This window comes from Podarcis melisellensis (genome assembly GCF_964234715.1).
Source record: "Podarcis melisellensis genome assembly, chromosome: 8".
Lineage (NCBI taxonomy): Eukaryota > Metazoa > Chordata > Lepidosauria > Squamata > Lacertidae > Podarcis > Podarcis melisellensis.
The window spans coordinates 87,845,747-87,864,220 of NC_138540.1; the positions used below are offsets into that span (position 1 = coordinate 87,845,747).

Sequence of the window (18,474 nt, forward strand, 5' to 3'; positions counted from 1 at the left end):
GGCCTTGGCCCAATATACCTGAAGGAGCGTCTCCACCCCCATCGTTCTGCCCAGGCACTGAGGTCCATCTCCGAGGGCCTTCTGGCGGTTCCCTCATTGCGAGAAGCCAAGTTACAGGGAACCAGGCAGAGGGCCTTCTTGGTGGTGGCACCCGCCCTGTGGAACACCCTCCCACCAGATGTCAAAGAGATAAACAACTACCTGACATTTAGAAGACATCTGAAGGCAGCTCTGTTCAGGGAAGTTTTTAATGTGTGACATTTTAATGTATTTTTAATCTTAGTTGGAAGCCGCCCAGAGTGGCTGGAGAGACCCAGCCAGATGGGCGGGGTACAAATAAATTATTATTATTATTATTATTATTATTATTATTATTATTATTATTATTATTATTATTTCTCCCAGGTCCTAGGCCAGCACTCTAACCACACCACCACACGGGCTGGCTTGTGGCAATGGGCCAGCCCCATCTTTCACTCCTTGCCCACGTGGGCATACTTTGATCAGTTATAGAATCACAGAACTGTAGAGCAGGAAGGGACCCCGAGGGTCATCTAGACCAACCCCCTGCAATGCAGCAATCAGCGCTAAAGAATCCCTGGCAGATGGCCACCCAGCCTCTGTTGAAAAACCTCCCACGAAGGGGAGCCTACCGAGGCTGCCTGTCCTACTGCTTGGTCTCAGCCTGCTGGAATTGTCGGGAGGTCCGTGGGTATTTCCACTTGCTTTCACCTTTGGCCTCTTCCTGTTTATTCCCAGAAAGGCCACTGACTCAGCAGCCCTCGCCTGTTAAACCCTGAGATTAGGCTGCTCCCATCTTGGGACGTCACAGATGACCCTCTCTTTTCATTCCTGGAACATGGAGTGAGTCATCAGTGGGGCAGTCTTAGGCTCCAAGACCCATCGCTGGAGGTAGAGGTTAATCCCAGGAGGTGTGGGAATTTCTGAAAGCATTCAGCGCAGCAAACCATGTTTGATTTTATCCCAAGCCAAGAGGTAGCCAGGAGGAGAGGGTGGCGACGAAAGTAACTGTTTATTGCAGAATCGCAGGCCCTGTGTGGAAATGCGGCTACTTCTGGGGTTAAGCCTGGTTGGCAGGCGGGGATTCCTGAGCTGCTATGAGCAAAGTAAAAATTATTCTTATGTGCAGGGAATTTCCCTTGGCAGAGGGGTGCGGGAAGGCGCTTCTTACGCACAATTTTCATTGAGGAGAAACTCTTTAGAGGAACGACAAGGAAGAGGCGACAGGGCATAAGCTTATAAAATTAAATCACGGCTGCATGCATAGATAAAAGTTTCTCTCCTGCTCCCATAACTCTAGAACTTAAATTATTATACAGTGGTACCTTGGTTTTGGGATGCGGGTGGTGCTGTGGTCTAAACCACTGAGCCTCTTGGGCTTGCCGATCAGAAGGTCGGCGGTTCGAAACCCCGCGACGGGGTGAGCTCCCGTTGCTCGGTCCCTGCTCCTGCCAACCTAGCAGTTCGAAAGCACATCAAAGTGCAAGTAGATAAATAGGTACCGCTCTGGCGGGAAGGTAAACGGCATTTCCGTGCGCTGCTCTGGTTTCGCCAGAAGTGGCTTAGTCATGCTGGCCACATGACCCGGAAGCTGTACGCCGGCTCCCTCGGCCAATAAAGCGAGATGAGCGCCACAACCCCAGAGTCATCTGCGATTGGATCTAACAGTCAGGGGTCCCTTTACCTTTACCTTGGTTTAAGAACAGCTTAATTTATGAATAACTTGGATTCAAGAATGCTGCAAACCTGGAAGTAGGTGTTTTGGTTTGTGAACTTTGCCTTGGAAGCAGAACATGTTCTGCTTCCTCTCGAGTGTGTTTCATTTGTAAATTGAGTCCCCTGCTGCTATGGGAAAGCCCACCTTGGTTTAAGAACGCTTTGGTTTAAGAACGGACTTCCGGAACGGATTAAATTTGTAAACCAAGGTACCACTGTACAACACAGCCTCAACAGAGAAAAGAACATAGCATTAAGTTTATGGCATCCTGGGGATTGTGAGACTAGTGGGAGAGCTTTACTTTTCCTTTATGTACGGAAAGAAGGTTTTGTCAAAGGTATTTTCCATCACAACCCCTTTTGCATTTTTTCCAAGTCCACTTAGTCATTCTGAACCAGCTATATCCCAAATATTATTCAACCACATCTCAAGAGGTATCTCCGCCTGGGATTTCCAGTGATACGCTATAACTAGACCTGCGGCTATGGTTTCCCCAGTAGTGATGTATGGAAGTGAGAGCTGGACCATAAAGAAGGCTGATCGCCGAAGAATGGATGCTTTTGAATTCTGGTGCTAGAGGAGACTCTTGAGAGTCCCATGGACTGTAAGAAAATCAAACCTCTCCATTCTGAAGGAAATCAGCCTTGAGTGCTCACTGGAAGGACAGATCCTGAAGCTGAGGCTCCAGTACTTTGGCCACCTCATGAGAAGAGAAGACTCCCTGGAAAAGACCCTGATGTTGGGAAAGATGGAGGGCACAAGGAGAAGGGGACAACAGAGGACGAGATGGTGGGACAGTGTTTTCGAAGCTACCAGCATGAGTTTGACCAAACTGCGGGAGGCAGTGGAAGACAGGAGTGCCTGGCGTGCTCTGGTCCAGGGGGTCACGAAGAGGCGGACACCACTAAACGACTAAACAACAACAGACTTGCGGCTACCAGTACAAAAAGAATTAAATCTTCTTAATGCCATAACTGTGGCTCCCCAGAGGAGTTGCTCTCCCCCTATTCCATATTTATAATCTCCGACGCTGTTTGACAGCCGCATCTCACCCCTGAGAATATAGGCCACCTTTTCACTCTTCCTTAAAAGGGCCTGCTTTCAAAGTACAATAGGAACCCAGAAAGAGTATCAGCTTTCTCATGCAACCTTGGCTATCAGCCATCCGCCTCCCTTTGGGGCATAACAAGAGTGCCTGAGGACATGTTGGGGGTCTCTTCTCCCCATGTGGGAGCCACAGCCTGCTCCCAGGCACCTGAGGGGCCATAGCAGTCGAGCCAAGCCCCTCTCAGCCCCTCTCGTTTATTTCAGAATCAATCCGTTGCTCAGATAGCTCCGAGATGCTCAGAGCACTTCTAAATCCCGGCCTGTGCTGAAACACAGAGCGGGTGGGCTTTGGCTGACTGCATGGCAGATTTCTCATGGTCCCCAAGGAGCTTTCTCTGCTCATTAGGCTCCGTAAACGCCAGGCCTTTGGCCTCTTCTTGTAATTTGGAGATGGGAAACCGGGAGGGGGAAGAACGAAGTGACATGTGTGTTTTGCTTGGATCTCTGGTGCCGCAAAGGGATCCCGTGGGCTGTTTCTCCTACTGTTTGGTTTAACTACTCCCCTCCATTTCCATCTTTGTCTCTGCCCACCCTTAAGTGCCTTTGTAAAGAACAAACGGGACCGGATTTCATGGTGTCTTCCAGGGTCATTGAGGCAGCCCAGCAACCAGTTACGGCTCGCACGTTCCAAGAACTCTTGAGGTTTTTTGCAAGCCCCCAAAATACCCGTGGACATTTTGGAGTTCTTTGCAAGCCCTGCAAATATACTTGCATGCTCTCTAAAGAACGGCCGGGGTATCTTCCGGTCCTTAAGCCGTCTTATAATATGGAACACTGAGCCAGAAGGGATAGGGAAGGAATGTGCTGAAATGCGCTCTCACAGGGGCCAGCAAGATGCCCCAATGGGAAACGCTCAAGCATGATTTGAACACAGGATCAGCTCTCCCCTCTGTCCTAAAACCTCCTTTCAAATCTTACCTTAGGCAAGCTGCTGCTTCTCAGCCACAGCACACCCGCCGTCACTCACCTGCGCCTTCAGTGCTCACTTTTCTTACAGGGTGGTTGTGCTAGGGCCACCAAGAAGGAAGGTGCTCTGAATTCTCCAGCAATGCACTGCGCAGGTGCTAGGCATCGTTAATAGAATCGCAGGACCATAGCGTTGGAAGGGACCCCACGGGTCCCCTTTCCCAACCTTGGGTCTCCCGCTTTTTTTTGGACTACAACTCCCATCATCCCTAGCTAGAAGGACCAGTGGTCAGGGATGATGGGGACTGTAGTCCGAAAACAGCCGGAGAACCAAGTTTGGGAAACAATGGTCTAGCTCAGGCATCCCCAACCTTCGGCCCTCCAGATGTTTTGAGACTACAATTCCCATCATCCCTGACGATGCAATGCACTCTATGTGGGGCTACCTTTGAAGGGGACCCAGAAACTGCAACTAATCCAGAATGCGGCAGCTAGACTGGGGACCATATAACACCGGTCCTGAGAGATCTGCATTGGCTCCCAGTACGTTTCCAAAAACAACTTGAAGTGTTGGTGCTGACCTTTAAAAGCCCTAAAGGCCTCGGTCCAGTATACCTGAAGGAGCGTCTCCACCCCCATCATTCTGCCCGGACACTGAGGTCCAGCTCCAAGGGCCTTCTGGCGGTTCCCTCCCTGCGAGAAGCCAAGTTACAGGGAACCAGGCAGAGGGCCTTTTCGGTGGTGGCTCCCGCCCTGTGGAATGCCCTCCCTTCAGATGTGAAGGAAATAAGCGGCTATCTTACCTTTAAAAGACATCTTAAGGCAGCCCTGTTTCGGGAAGTTTTTAATATTTAATGCTGTATTGTTTTTAACACTTGATTGGGAGCCACCCAGAGTGGCTGGGGAAACTCAACCGGATGGGCAGGGTATAAATATATTATGATTATTACTGGTCCTGCTAGCTAGGGATCATGGGAGTTGTAGGCCAAAACATATGGAGGGCCGCAGGTTGGGGACGCCTGGTCTAGGCCAACCCCCGGCAATGCATCTCGCAGCGTGGAACGTAGGGCAGAAATGTGCTGGCACGTTTTAAGTTATTATAATAATAATATTATCATTTTATTGTTAGGTCCGATAGTTTATCCGTCGGCCACCTGCCCCGGCGAGTTGCCAGCGGGGCCTCTGCGTCGTCCGGACGCAGCTCCGAGCGTTCAGCGTTCGAAAGTCAGTATCTTCATTTGGAGCTCCTCGTCCCCCGCGGCCCCCTGCGAGGGGGGCATGGGGAGCGCCAGCGGCTGCCGGCAGAAGCTGCTCTTCTTGGAGGAGAGAGGGGTGTCGAGGGTGAGGGAGGCGTTGGCCATCTCTCGGGGCTTGGAGCTGGCCAGGAAGCGCAGCAAAGTGGAGAGGGCCTTGGCCACGTCACCCCGGGCCCCTTCGTTGGCGAAGCAGTACAGGATGGGGTCGGCCACGCAGTTGAGGCTGGTGAAAGCCAGCGCCGTGTGGTAGGCCACGAAGACCGTCTCCTCGAAGCCGCAGTCGCAGGGCTTGCTCAGGTGTACGGCGCTGCGCGAGAGCAGGAGGAGGTGGTACGGGGCGAAGCAGAAGAGCAGGATGGCGATGAGGCTGAGCGAGAGGCGCTTGATCTTGGCTTTCTCCTGCCTCTCGGTCGAGATGTTCCCCCGAACAGCGCGCAGGATCCCCCGGTAGGAGAACAGCATCAGCGTCCACGGGAAGAGGAACCCGATGAAGACCCGGTAGAGGTTCATCCACGCCACCCACTCCTCCATGGGGTACTTCTCGAAGCAGAAGGTGTGGTTGTAGCGGTCGTGGAAGAGCTCGTTGTGGAACAGCGGCGCCGAGTTGGCCCCGATCTCGATGGCCCACACCGTGGCGCTGACGGCCACGGCCGTCTTGACGCGGCGGAAGCGAGCGAAGCGCAGAGGGTGCGCCACGGCCAGGTAGCGGTCGACCGAGATGCAGCACAGGAAGGCGATGCTGATGTAGATGTTGGTGTAGAAGATGAAGCCGAAGACCTTGCAGGACTGCTGCCCGTGGATCCAGTTGTCGTGGTGCAGGAAGTAGTCGATCCACAGCGGCAGCGTGGCGATGTAGAGCAGGTCGGCCACGGAGAGGTTCATCAGGTAGACGCCCAGCTCGTTCTTCTGGCGCACCTGCAGGTAGGCGGCCCACAGGGCCAGGCAGTTGGTGGGCAAGCCCACCGTGATGACGGCGATGTACAGCGCCGGAGGGAAGAGGTGGTCGATCTTGGAGTCCACGTGGCAACTCACCAGCGTCGCGTTGCACATCCTCAAGGAAGCGGGCCGCGGAGAGCCCGGGCGGCGCTGGGTCCCCGGCTCAGGACAGGGGTCTGCGGGGCCAGGAGCAGGGCGTCCGCAGGGCCGGGCTGGCCATCGCGAGGATTTTCCTGGAATCGGTGCGCGGCGAGGACCCCATGGGATGGAGCTGGGTGCTGCCTTCTGCCGTGGTGGCACCTAATCAGCTGGGCTGGTGCGAGGGACGCTTCTCAGAGGTGCCTCCTGGCCTTGTGGACCTGGGGAAAGAGGACAACAACAACAACAACTTATTAATACCACGTCCATCTGGCTGGGTTTCCCCAGCCACTCTGGGCAGCTTCCAACAGAACGCTAAAATACGATAAACTATTCAACATTAAAAGCTTCCCTAAACAGGGCTGCCTTCAGATGTCTTCTAAAAGTCTGGTAGTTGTTGTTCTCTTTGACATCTGGTGGGAGGGCATTCCACAGGGCGGCCGCCACCACCGAGAAGGCCCTCTGCCTGGTTCCCTGTAACTTGGCTTTTCGCAGGGAGGGAACCGCCAGAAGGTTATCAGTGCTGGACCTCAGTGTCCGGGCAGAACGATGGGGGTGGAGACGCTCCTTCAGATATACTGGACCGAAGCCGTTTAAGGGCTTTCAAGGTCAGCACCAAAATTTTGACTTGTGCTAAGAAATGTACTGGTAGAGGTTATGAGAGAGGCACTGCAGGGCAGATACACCACCTTGAGCCATGCTCCCCACTCTTCCCCTTATGAAGAATGCAAGGAGAGCTCTGCTGCTGGATCAGGCCAGTGGAGGCTCATCTAGCCCAGAGTCCTGTGCTCACAAGAGGGGGTACCCCCCCGGCAAATCTATAACACATCGGTAACCCTCTCCTCTTCCTCCATCAATTTGTCCAGTCCTCTTTTAAAACCAACCAGGTATGTGGACATCACTGCCCGTCCTGCGGAAGGGAGTTCCACAGTTTCGCCATGCAGCATGCAAATTAGTACTTATTACAGGCACCCAACAATTCTCTCTCCCTCTCAGTCGCTGGAGTTGGACGGATCAGGAGCAATTCCAGGAGCGGTTGGTTTGGTTGGAATCCAAACATTTTATTGTTTTCACTAATTTATACGAGAAGCAGCAATCAATATTCAGCCACCCTCCCCATAAGCACCAAATGTCTATTTAATTACATTTGACGCTTAAGTCATTTCGCTTTGCAAGCAAAGGCATCGTGCCATAAGCTGCCATGTGTGTTCAGAGGCCTGTGAGCACGTTCGATCGGCGTCACACAACGATGCCCGGTTGACAGAGAAGCTGTGGTTTTCTTCTCTGCTCAACTCTCTCGCACCTGGGTTTGTCCATGAATATTAAGATCCGGATTGAGGTGTGCATTTAGTGCGGTTTAGGAAGCGGGGCAAACCTCTCTCTGGATTTTCTGTGCCCCTCATAAGATCTGGTTCAGAGGACATTGCATTTTAACAGGGCACAGCAAGGAGAGAAGCTCTCGGACCTGGGTGGCGCTGTGGGTTAAACCACAGAACCTAGGACTTGCCGATCAGAAGGTTGGTGGTTCGAATCCCCGTGACGGGGTGAACTCCCGTTGCTCGGTCCCTGTTCCTGCCAACCTAGCAGTTCGAAAGCACATCAAAGTGCAAGTAGATAAATAGGCACCGCTCCAGCGGGAAGGTAAACGGCGTTTCCATGCGCTGCTCTAGTTCGCCAGAAGCGGCTTAGTCATGCTGGCCACATGACCCAGAAGCTGTATGCCGGCTCCCTTGGCCAATAAAGGGAGATGAGCGCCGCAAACCCAGAGTCGTCCGTGACTGGACCTAATGGTCAGGGGTCCCTTTACCTTTACCTTACAGTCAAAATGCAGATCATGTGAAAGTGTGGGTGAGCTCCTTGGATGAGACCATAGGAACGGCATCTTATTAAATTTCTTTTAGCATCACTTAGCGGCAGGGCTAAGCTGGGACATTTGTTGCCTTAGGGTGGCAAGTCCAGACCTCATTCTTTCCACAGTTAAGTTCTCCCATGAGATAACAAAATGAATTATTTATTATTATTATTATTATTATTATTATTATTATTATTATTATTATTAAAATTTCTACACCGCCCTATAGGTAAAAAAGTTAAAGAACGCCTGGACGGTTAAGTCCAGTCAAAGGCGACTATGGGGTTGCGGCACTCATCTCGCTTTCAGGCCAAGGGAGCTGGCATTTGTCCACAGACAGCTTTCCGGGTCATGTGGCCAGCAGGCCTAAACTGCTTCTGGCGCAACAGGACACCATGACGGAAACCAGAGCCCACGGAAACGCTGTTTACCTTCCCACTGCAGCGGTACCTATTTATCTTCTTGCACTGGTGTGCTTTCAAACTGCTAGGTTGGCAGGAGCTGGGACTGAGCAACGGGAGCTCACCCCGTCGTGAGCTTTTGAACTGCTGACCTTCTGGTCAGCAAGCCCAAGAGGCTCAGTGGTTTAGACCACAGCGCCACCCGCGTCCCTACCACCCTATAACCACAGATCTCAGGGTGGTTACAACATAGGTAAAGGTAAAGGGACCCCTGGCCATTAGGTCCAATCGTGGCTGACCCAGGGGTTGCGGCGCTCATCTTGCTTTATTGGCCGAGGGAGCTGGTGTACAGCATGACCAAGCTGCTTCTGGCGAACCAGAGCAGCGCACGGAAACTCCGTTTACTTTCCCACCGGAGTGGTACCTATTATCTACTTGCACTTTGATGTGCTTTCAAACTGCTAGGTTATAGTAACACAAAATACATAATTAAAAACAAAAACAACCCAGTAACCTTCCGTCCCCAACCCATTTTAAAAGGGTGCATTTTAAAATGAATGAGAGCTTGGGAGGAACACAACTGTTCTCAGGCAAAAAAACAACGCATGGGATTTGGTACTGGGTGCGAAATTCAGCCGCCCAAGAATCTCTGCATCCTTTTATCAAAGAGCCACCGTGGTGAGAGTATTGGGCCAGGGCCTGGGAGAGATCTGGGTTCAAATTCCCACTTGGCCATGACTTCCACTGGGTGGTGGCCTGGGGGGGGGGTTCATCACTGCCGCTCTCAGCCTGACCTACCTCGCAGGGTTGTTGTTGAGGGCAAAACAGGGAGCAGGAGATCTGTGGACCCCACCTTGAGCTTCTTGGAAGGAAAAAGCTGGGATATAAATGCAATGCATAAACGAAGGCAGCAAGTTTCTAGCCCTCAGGCTTGTAAAGATTTGTTCAGAGAGGTGCTGCCTGGTGAGATCCCAGAAAAGCAGAATTTCATAAGCCTAATCTGCTGAAAGGGAACTTCTGATCTTCCTTCCCACACTGCAATGGGGCAAAACCAGAACAGACTATGCAAACAGGAATGATTTCTACAGGCTGCAGACCTCAGCGTTTTGGGGGGACCTAGCCCTTTGTTTACCACTTTGCATCTTTTCTGTATTTTTAGCACCGAGTGCATGTGGTCTGGTTTATCAGGACAATTCATGGCAGAAAAAGTTGGCCGGTGGAACAGAGTCATCGTTGGGAGAGCAAGAGGTAGGCCCTTAGTTGGTGGTGGGTGGGCAGGTTGTGGTGTTTCCCCCCCCTGGGAACACAGAGGCAGTGCGGTGCAGCGGTTAGAGTGCCGGGCCAAGACTTGGGGACCAGGCTTCGAATCCCCACTTGGCATAATAATAATAATAATAATAATAATAATAATAATAATAATAATAATTTATTTATACCCCGCCCATCTGGCTGAGTTTCCCCAGCCACTCTGGGCAGCTCCCAATCAAATGTTAAAAACAGTACAGCATTAAATATTAAAAACTTCCCTAAACAGGGCTGCCTTCAGATGTCTTTTAAAGATAGGATAGCTGTTTATTTCCTTCACATCTGAAGGGATCCTTAAGGTCCACAAATGACAACATCTTGGAAGTCCCAAGTCGCAAGGTGGTGAGATTGGTCTCAACTAGGGCCAGGGCATTTCCAGTACTGGCCCCGACTTGGTAGAATGCTCTGTCACAAGAGACCAGGGCCCTGCGGGACTTGACATCTTTCCGCATGGCCTGCAAGACAGAGCTGTTCCGCCTGGCCTTTGGTTTGGACTCAGTCTGACCCTTATGTTTCCCTCCCCTTATGGTCTTGATTTATCGACTACTTTAAAATGAGGCTGCATTTTAAATTGTATTTTAACTTGTGTTTTAAATTGTTTCTTTTTCTTTTTTCTTTTCCCCCTATTATGTTTTTACTGTGATTTTATTGGTGTTATCAGCCCTGAGCCTGGCTCTGGCTGGGGAGGGCGGGGTATAAATAAAATTTATTATGATTATGATTACTTGAGATTCTTCAACAGAACTGGGCTGGCCTCCTCTCTAGCTGTGATTCCTGCATCGTTGCAGCGGGTTGGACTAGATGACCCTTGGGGTTCCCTTCCAACTCGCCAGGTCTGTGATTCTATACCCTTCTGACGGCGCATCTGCCTTCCCCACCCAGATCGGTGGCCAAAAGCTTCATCCGCTGCCAGGAATCGAAGCAGCGCTCGCCTGTTTCGCCCAGGCAAGCAGCCAAACCCTCTCCAAACCTCGCCCCTCGGCTCAGCGGTTCTGGGAAGGAGAGACCATCTGCAGAGAGAGGCTGTGCCTGCAGCACCACACCTCTGTCTCGTCAGTAGAAATCACAAAAGTGGTTGGGGAGCCATGCTGTCTGACTCAGGGAGATGAGAGCAGGAAACAACACCCAAAAGATGCAGCTTAAAACTTTGGTCTCTAAACAGAGGGGGGGTGTCCAAAACAAGACGAATGCCTCGCAAGACGAAAAACGCGCAAGACGAAAGAGTTTTCCGTTTTTTGAGTCGTTCCGCAAGACAAATTTCCCTATGGGCTCTTGCGAGTTTGTTTCCTTTTTCTTAAAGCCGTTAAGCCGCTAATAGCCGTGCTTCGCAAGACGAAAAAACCACAAGAGGAAGAGACTCGCGGAACGGATTAATTTCGTCTTGCGAGGCACCACTGTATGTCACAGCAAGCTCACAAAGGTAGATGGGCCACAGGCACCATTTAGGGTGAGTTTGTGAGGGTGTCAGAAGCTACCCAGCTGGGGTGCATCTTTTGCCTCCTGCAAAAAAATGCACAGACATCTAAAATGTGAGAGCAAAGACTAAGTAAGGTAAAGGTAAAGGGACCCCTGAGCATTAGGTCCAGTCGTGGCCGACTCTGGGGTTGCAGCGCTCATCTCACTTTACTGGCTGAGGGAGCCGGCGTACAGTTTCCGAGTCATGTGGCCAGCATGACTAAGCCGCTTCTGGCGAACCAGAGCAGTACATGGAAACGCCGTTTACCTTCCCGCCGGAGCGGTGCCTATTTATCTACTTGCACTTTAACGTGCTTTCGAACTGCTAGGTTGGCAGGAGCAGGGACCGAGCGACGGGAGTTCACCCCGTCACGGGGATTCAAACCGCCGACCTTCTGATCAGCAAGTCCTAGGTTCTGTGGTTTAACCCACAGCGCCACCCAGGTCTGAGAGCTTCTCTCCTTGCTGTGCCCTGTTAAAATGCAATGTCCTCTGAACCAGATCTTATGAGGGGCACAGAAAATCCAGAGAGAGGTTTGCCCCGCTTCCTAAACCGCACTAAATGCACACCTCAACCCAGATCTTAATATTCATGGACAAACCCAGGTGCGAGAGAGTTGAGCAGAGAAGAAAACCACAGCTTCTCTGTCAACCGGACATCGTTGTACATTGTTGCCTATTTATCTACTTGCACTTTGACGTGCTTTCGAACTGCTAGGTTGGCAGGAGCAGGGACCGAGCGACAGGAGCTCACCCCGTCGTGGGGATTCGAACCGCCGACCTTCTGATCGGCAAGACCTAGGCTCTGTGGTTTAACCCACAGCGCCACCCGCATCTCTTAAAGACTAAGTAGGGGCAATCAAATCCTTATTAAGATAAGACAAGCCGCTGGATCAAACTGATATTTCCAATCTAGTCCAGCATTCTGTTCCCACAGTCGCCAATCAGACGTCCAGGGGGAAAGATTATGGAAGATTATTGCGATATATGATCACAATGGCAAGACTGTGATATACGCAAAGATGGGAGGACTTCTTATTACCTATTATGGAAGAACAGCTATTAAAATGAGTGGATTTGGCTAGGACCACACATCTGATGTGCTAAACTAGAGAAAAATCACTGTTATTAGAAACCCCTTATGGGCTTTCTGGAAAACCAGCTTGTGATATCTGGGTCTGAAGACTGACAAAAATGGGTTGCAAAGCAGAAGAGCTGGCTGTTACTACGGAGTAAGAATTTTGCACAAGTTTTTGAAGTGGAGAGATGGAGAAATGGAAGTCATTTTTCATCTTCTTTGTTTACTTTCGGTTTTTTATGTCTAAACATGAGGCCAGGCATGCTCCGCTTTGGGGCTGCTGTTTTCGACATCAAGCACCATACCTGGAAAGCATCCCCCGCAAGGAGGCCCTCAAAAACAGAACTGGGCGGGTTCATGGGAGGCAGTTCTCAAGAAACTCGGCTTGCAAGGTGGTTTAGGTCTTCAAAGAGCAACGCTGTTTGGGATTCAGCTGGGCAGACAGGTTTTCAACTGGTGAAACGGCAACCATTTTTGTGTGCGTCATCTGATGCCCCACAGATATATTCTGGGCTGTTTCCTTTTCCCTTTTCTGAAAGTACAGTGGTATCTCGGGTTACATACACTTCAGGTTACATACGCTTCAGGTTACAGACTCCGCTAACCCAGAAATAGTGCTTCAGGTTAAGAACTTTGCTTCAGGATCAGTGGCGTAGCGTGGGTTGTCAGCACCTGGGGCAAGGCAAGTAATTTGCGCCCCCTAACCCGTGGATTTGCGCCCCCTAACCCTAACCCCCAGATGTTGCACCCAGTGTGGCCGGCCCCCCCTGCACCCCCCACGCTACGCCACTGTTCAGGATGAGAACAGAAATTGTGCAGCGGCAGCAGGAGGCCCCATTAGCTAAAGTGGTGCTTCAGGTTAAGTACAGTTTCAGGTTAAGAACAGACCTCCGGAACAAATTAAGTACTTAACCCGAGGTACCACTGTATTCCTGTTGAATTTTATCCCTATGACCTAAGCAACAAAATACACAAACATATAAAACAACTAGACCGATCCAAACCAAGGCTGGCATGCGATGTTACATTCGCCGGAAGAAATGATAAAGCAGGTTATCCGGATATTTGCGATGAGATAACAGGCAGGTAAAAGGCGAGAGAGAGCCGTCGTAAAAAGCGAGAGAGCAGGAGGTTTGGCACAGCACCTGACCCCAAAGAGTACCTGTCAGAGCTGCCCCTCGGTCCCAGCTCACAGAGGACCAACGCCAGTACCCATAATAAAAGCCTCTATATTACGTCAAGAAAAAAACTCAGCCAATTAGATGTCACCTATGCCAAACTTGTGGATGAGACAAATGTACTTCTTTAATGTATTCAGTAAAATTCTGGGCTGTTTTCAAGGGCTCGCCCCGCCTTTTCCCTGCAAGTGCTTGGGACACGTACAGAGTGCAGAAGACCCGAGATGCTGCGTTTGCAGAGCTGGATGCTGGTTTCTAGGAAATTGGGGTGTGGGGAACAGACTGGGACGTAGCCCCCGCCCCGAGGCATTTATCCCCGGCTTAGCTCAGCAGAAGCGTTAGTTCTCCAATTAATTAATAAGAAGGGCTCCTGAAAAATTAATGTTGACCTTTCTGAGGTCTTAATCCCTCTGCCTGCAGCTGAAGGTCATGGAGACCCCCTTCCTCCCTAACACAATTCCCTGGCACTCTCCTGCCAAGCTCTAAAGGGCAGGGAACAAAGGAGACACAGGCTGGTGCTGGAACGGCAGGGCTCCCTCCAGTCCCAAACAGGATACGGCCACATGCCACCTTCCACAAATTAAAAACCCAGGTTCAGTGCAGAATATATGAGGAGGGTGGGGGGAAACCCTTCCAAACTGCCTCCCTCTCAGCCAAGCCTTCTTGCAAGAACCCCGCAGCTGTCTCAGATATGCCGGTTCACTTCAGCGCGGTCCAATTAACTAACCTGCTTCGAGGACACCGTGGCAGAAGACTGGGCCTGGAAAATCTGGAAAAGAAATGCGGGACGTGGAAAGGTATCAGAAAAACAACTGAAGCAAATGTGCAGATCTCGGGCGCTCTCGATAGGGGAGGCTGTGCCGTTCCTTGCTGTGGTTTACCAGAGTTTTAGCACCATTCATGGGCTGTGTCTAAACGGAAAGCATAAACAGTTCTGAAACTCATTCAATTCGTCTTGGTCTTCCCCTTGGCACCCTGCAAGACAGGCTGCCGGGAGAGAATTAATTCATGGGAGAAATAAGTTCTTGGCTTGGGGAGAGAAAGGAAGAGAAGTTCTAAGCCAGCCTAGAGCAACAGGAATTAAGATTGCCGGAAGAAATATCAACAACCTCAGATATGCAGATGACACAACCTTGATGGCAGAAAGTGAGGAGGAATTAAAGAACCTTTTAGTGAGAGTGAAAGAGGAGAGCGCAAAATATGGTCTGAAGCTCAACATCAAAAAAACGAAGATCCTGGCCACTGGTCCCATCACCTCCTGGCAAATAGAAGGGGAAGAAATGGAGGCAGTGAGAGATTTTACTTTCTTGGGCTCCATGATCCCTGCAGATGGTGACAGCAGCCACGAAATTAAAAGACGCCTGCTTCTTGGGAGAAAAGCAATGACAAACCTAGACAGCATCTTAAAAAGCAGAGACATCACCTTGCCAGCAAAGGTCCGTATAGTTAAAGCCATGGTTTTCCCAGTAGTGATGTATGGAAGTGAGAGCTGGACCATAAAGAAGGCTGATCGCCTTGATGATTTTGAATTCTGGTGCTGGAGGAGACTCTTGAGAGTCCCATGGACTGAAAAAAGATCAAACCTCTCCATTCTGAAGGAAACCAGCCCTGAGTGCTCACTGGAAGGACAGATCCTGAAGCTGAGGCTCCAAGACTTTGGCCACCTCATGAGAAGAGAAGACTCCCTGGAAAAGACCCTGATGCTGGGAAAGATGGAGGGCACAAGAAGGGGACAACAGAGGACGAGATGGTGGGACAGCGTTCTCAAAGCCACCAGCATGAGTTTGACCAAACTGCAGGAGGCAGTGGAAGACAGGAGTGCCTGGTGTGCTCTGGTCCAGGGGGTCACGAAGAGTTGGACATGATGAAATGACTAAACAACAACAAAGGCCAACCGGGCGCCCTCTGGCTGTTTCGGACTACAACTCCCATCAGGTTGGCAAGAGGTGATGCAGAAAGCTGGCTCTCTCCGGTTCCCTGCCACCTGTTGATGTGATGAAGAGAAGATTATGGCTGCATCGCGGCCACACCAGCAACGATCGGAAAAGTAGGGGTCTGATCGTGAACATTTGACTCCTAGAATTATGTCAGAAGGGCAATATCAGGAGCAACAGAAATGCCCACGGTGGAGGGCTTTCTTCAGCCCACCAGAACTCTTCTTCAGGATGGGTGTTAAGGAAAAATAAACGCGGAGAGAGAAGAGAGGAGGAGGTGTTCCCAAGGATTAAGACTTTCTGGGAGATGATCTATAATGAAATGAAAAAGGTATTCAAATATACCTTTCTGAAGAAACCAGAGGCCTTTCTCCTGGGCATGGTCGGCCAATTGGTGCCAAAGAAGGACAGAACTTTCTTTATGTATGCCACAACAGCAGCAGGAATACTTATTGCAAAGTACTGGAAGACACAAGATCTACCCACCCGGGAAGAATGGCAGATGAAGGTGATGGACTACATGGAACTGGCGGAAATGACTGGCAGAATCTGAGACCAGGGAGAAGAGTCGGTGGAGGAAGATTGGAAGAAATTTAAAGACTATTTACAGAAATATTGTAAAATTAATGAATGTTAGAAGGATGTTGGAATGATGTTATGTGACTTTAGCAGGAATGATATAAAGGATTTGGGAAAAACTGACTGTTAATTGGTGAAAGGAGGGAAAGTAAAGCTACACTATACTAGGACTAATTACAGGACTAAAATTTGAAAAGATGGAAAGGATTTGCTGAAATAGATAATCGATCTAGAATACAAAAAAGGGAGGTGTGAGGAGGTCAAGGAAATAAGCTAATGAAAGATAAGTAATGGGAAGATTGTATTTTTCTTTGTTTTTTGTTTAATGGATTTTATTTTTCTGTTTTTTCTTTCTTTGTATCTTATCCTTTGTTTTTTACCTATTGTGTTGTGTTGCATTGTTGTTTTTTGGTTTAAAATGATGTTTTTTACTTTTTCTTGTTGTACCCCTTAAAACTTTGATAAATATTATTTTTTAAAAAAGAGAGAGAGGAGGAGGAGGTTGCTCATGTGCATTGCAAAAAAAAAAAAAAAAACTCTTTTGCCTGCACTTTTTATGATGGAAGGGAGATTTAATGAGGCCACACAGTGCTGGGCGTAACATAGATCTCAGGTTGCAACAAAAGGCTATTGAAGCAGCAACCTCTTTGGAAAAACACAAAAGGAAGCGATCATTCAGACGTCTGCATCCTAAGTTCACCCTAAGAGTGGAACCTATGGGGCGTGTTGAATTGTTCAATGTTCATACTCCCAAAACGAAGGGTGGTAAAAAGTTGTAACGTGATTTGGGAATTCAAAATATATTTTGGCTGAATTGATATAATTTAGTTTTGCTTGGTAGGTAAAATGTGTGTAGAATTGCATATAAGTCATGATTGCCAAGCAGCTGCAGTTATATCATCATCATCATCATTATTTAGCATAACTGGCATTTTTCCGAAGCTAAAATTAAAATTCTTTGGTTTCCCGAATGCAGTCCATATGCTTCTTCAACAGACGCAGACTTGCCAAGCTAAATGTTGTCCAGTCACAAAAATAACAGCAGATTTGGTTTCCTCGCACCTAAAAGCCTATCTTTGAGACCCTTCAACTGAAGAGATATGCAGAAATTAAAGTCTGGCATGCCCTGTGGCAGGAGTCCAGGAGGACAGAACACTGTTTTTGTGGCTTTGCCATTATTTAAGGCCAGTCGGGCTGATGGGAATTGTAGTCCAAAACAGCTGGAGGAGAGCTCAGGTTGGCGGCGGCTGTTCGGAGCACCGGTTGCCCTTGTTTTTCTGAAACATGCGGAGGTGTGAGATGGGGAGCACGCATCACAACTCCGAATTACAAGACGTGATTGCAACAAGAAATGTAGGAGTAAAACACACAGGGTGAAGCGGTTCGCCACACTTGGGGCCGGCAGCATAGGCGGTGAAGGATCAAGGTCAGTGAGTTTCAGAACATCCTAAGAGCCAAGCTGGATCAGGCCCCGATCAGTCTTTAACATCAGCCGTAACATCTAGACCATGGGACAGTTTCAGCCCTGTTCTTGAGTTTGTTCAAAGCCTAAAACAGCTTTATCTTGTATTCCTTTCTTTGAATTTGTGCCATTTGGGTTTTTAAACCTTTTTGTAAAAGCAGCACTAGAATTTTGAGTCTTCAACCCCTTCTTTTTGTGCTTTCCCTTCTTCAAGTCTGGCTTTGTTTAAAACTTGCTATTTAAGTTTTCAAACCTTTTTTGTAAATTCAGTATTAGAAACTGTACTTTTGAGTCTTCAATCCTTCATTACTGCGCTTTGCTTTACCATAGGTCGAGCTAGGATTATAATACATCAGAATTTTGGGGTTCTACCCTTCTTTGAATTTTGGTCATTTAAAGTTTATGATTTTTCTATTTCCTTCTGAGGAAACTGAATAGTTCAGTGAAACGAGGTTTGTAGCTGGTATCCCGCTAACGCTTTGTTCTATTTTAGGTTTTTCCTACTACAAGCAGGGCTTAAGGGCAGCAGGCCTCTCTTTTTAGCGTTTGACGGTGCAGAGTTAAACTGCGGAACTCCCTCCCACAAGCGGCTGCCACAAACTTCCGTGGCTTTCAAAGAAGGCTGGGCAAATCCACGGAGGAGGACAGGGCTATCGGTGGCTCGTCAATATCCCCCTTAAAGTGTGGTGCATAAAATCTTTAAAAATCCAGGGTTTGAGCTTTCTTCTAGGTTTGAAAGCAAAGCTGTATCTGGCAAACTCTCATTGACAAATTTAACTTTCTGTTATGCAAAGGTGCTGGAAACGGGGGTCCTATTCTCCTCTGTTAGCCTTAGAACAGCCTTTATAAATGTAACAACCTCCCCAATTTTAAAGTTTTGTTTAGTAACGGGGACTGAAAAGCAAGACTTGGACGAACGACTGGACCAGGGGTCAGCAAACTTTTTCAGCAGGCGGCCGTTCCACTGTCCCTTAGACCTTGTGGGAGGCTGCACTATATTTAGAAGATGATGATGATGAAGAAGAAGAAGTAGAGTTTGGATTTGATATCCCGCTTTATCACTACTCTAAGGAGTGAGAGCTGGACCATTAAGAAGGGTGATCACTGAAGAATGGATGCTTTTGAATTCTGGTGCTGGAGGAGACTCTT

The 18,474-nt window shown here is 49.2% G+C and overlaps 1 protein-coding gene and 1 long non-coding RNA gene across 5 annotated transcripts in view; one reads left to right on the plus strand and one right to left on the minus strand.

The window, feature by feature from the left end:
• The window catches only part of LOC309376255, an 83,751-nt gene that overhangs the window by 3,654 nt on the left and 61,623 nt on the right, over positions 1-18,474 (plus strand). For all 4 annotated transcript variants that reach the window (XR_014171119.1, XR_014171120.1, XR_014171121.1 and 1 more), the window contains one exon: positions 9,494-9,582. This is a non-coding gene — a long non-coding RNA (uncharacterized lncRNA). The remainder of the gene's footprint in view (positions 1-9,493; positions 9,583-18,474) is intronic.
• GPR4 (G protein-coupled receptor 4) overlaps positions 4,839-18,474 on the minus strand; it is a 38,652-nt gene continuing 25,016 nt past the window's right edge. Inside the window, exon 2 of the mRNA XM_081922274.1 lies at positions 4,839-6,302. Coding sequence (XP_081778400.1) covers positions 4,963-6,057 — 1,095 coding nt within the window. The 5' untranslated portion in view covers positions 6,058-6,302 and the 3' untranslated portion in view covers positions 4,839-4,962. The remainder of the gene's footprint in view (positions 6,303-18,474) is intronic.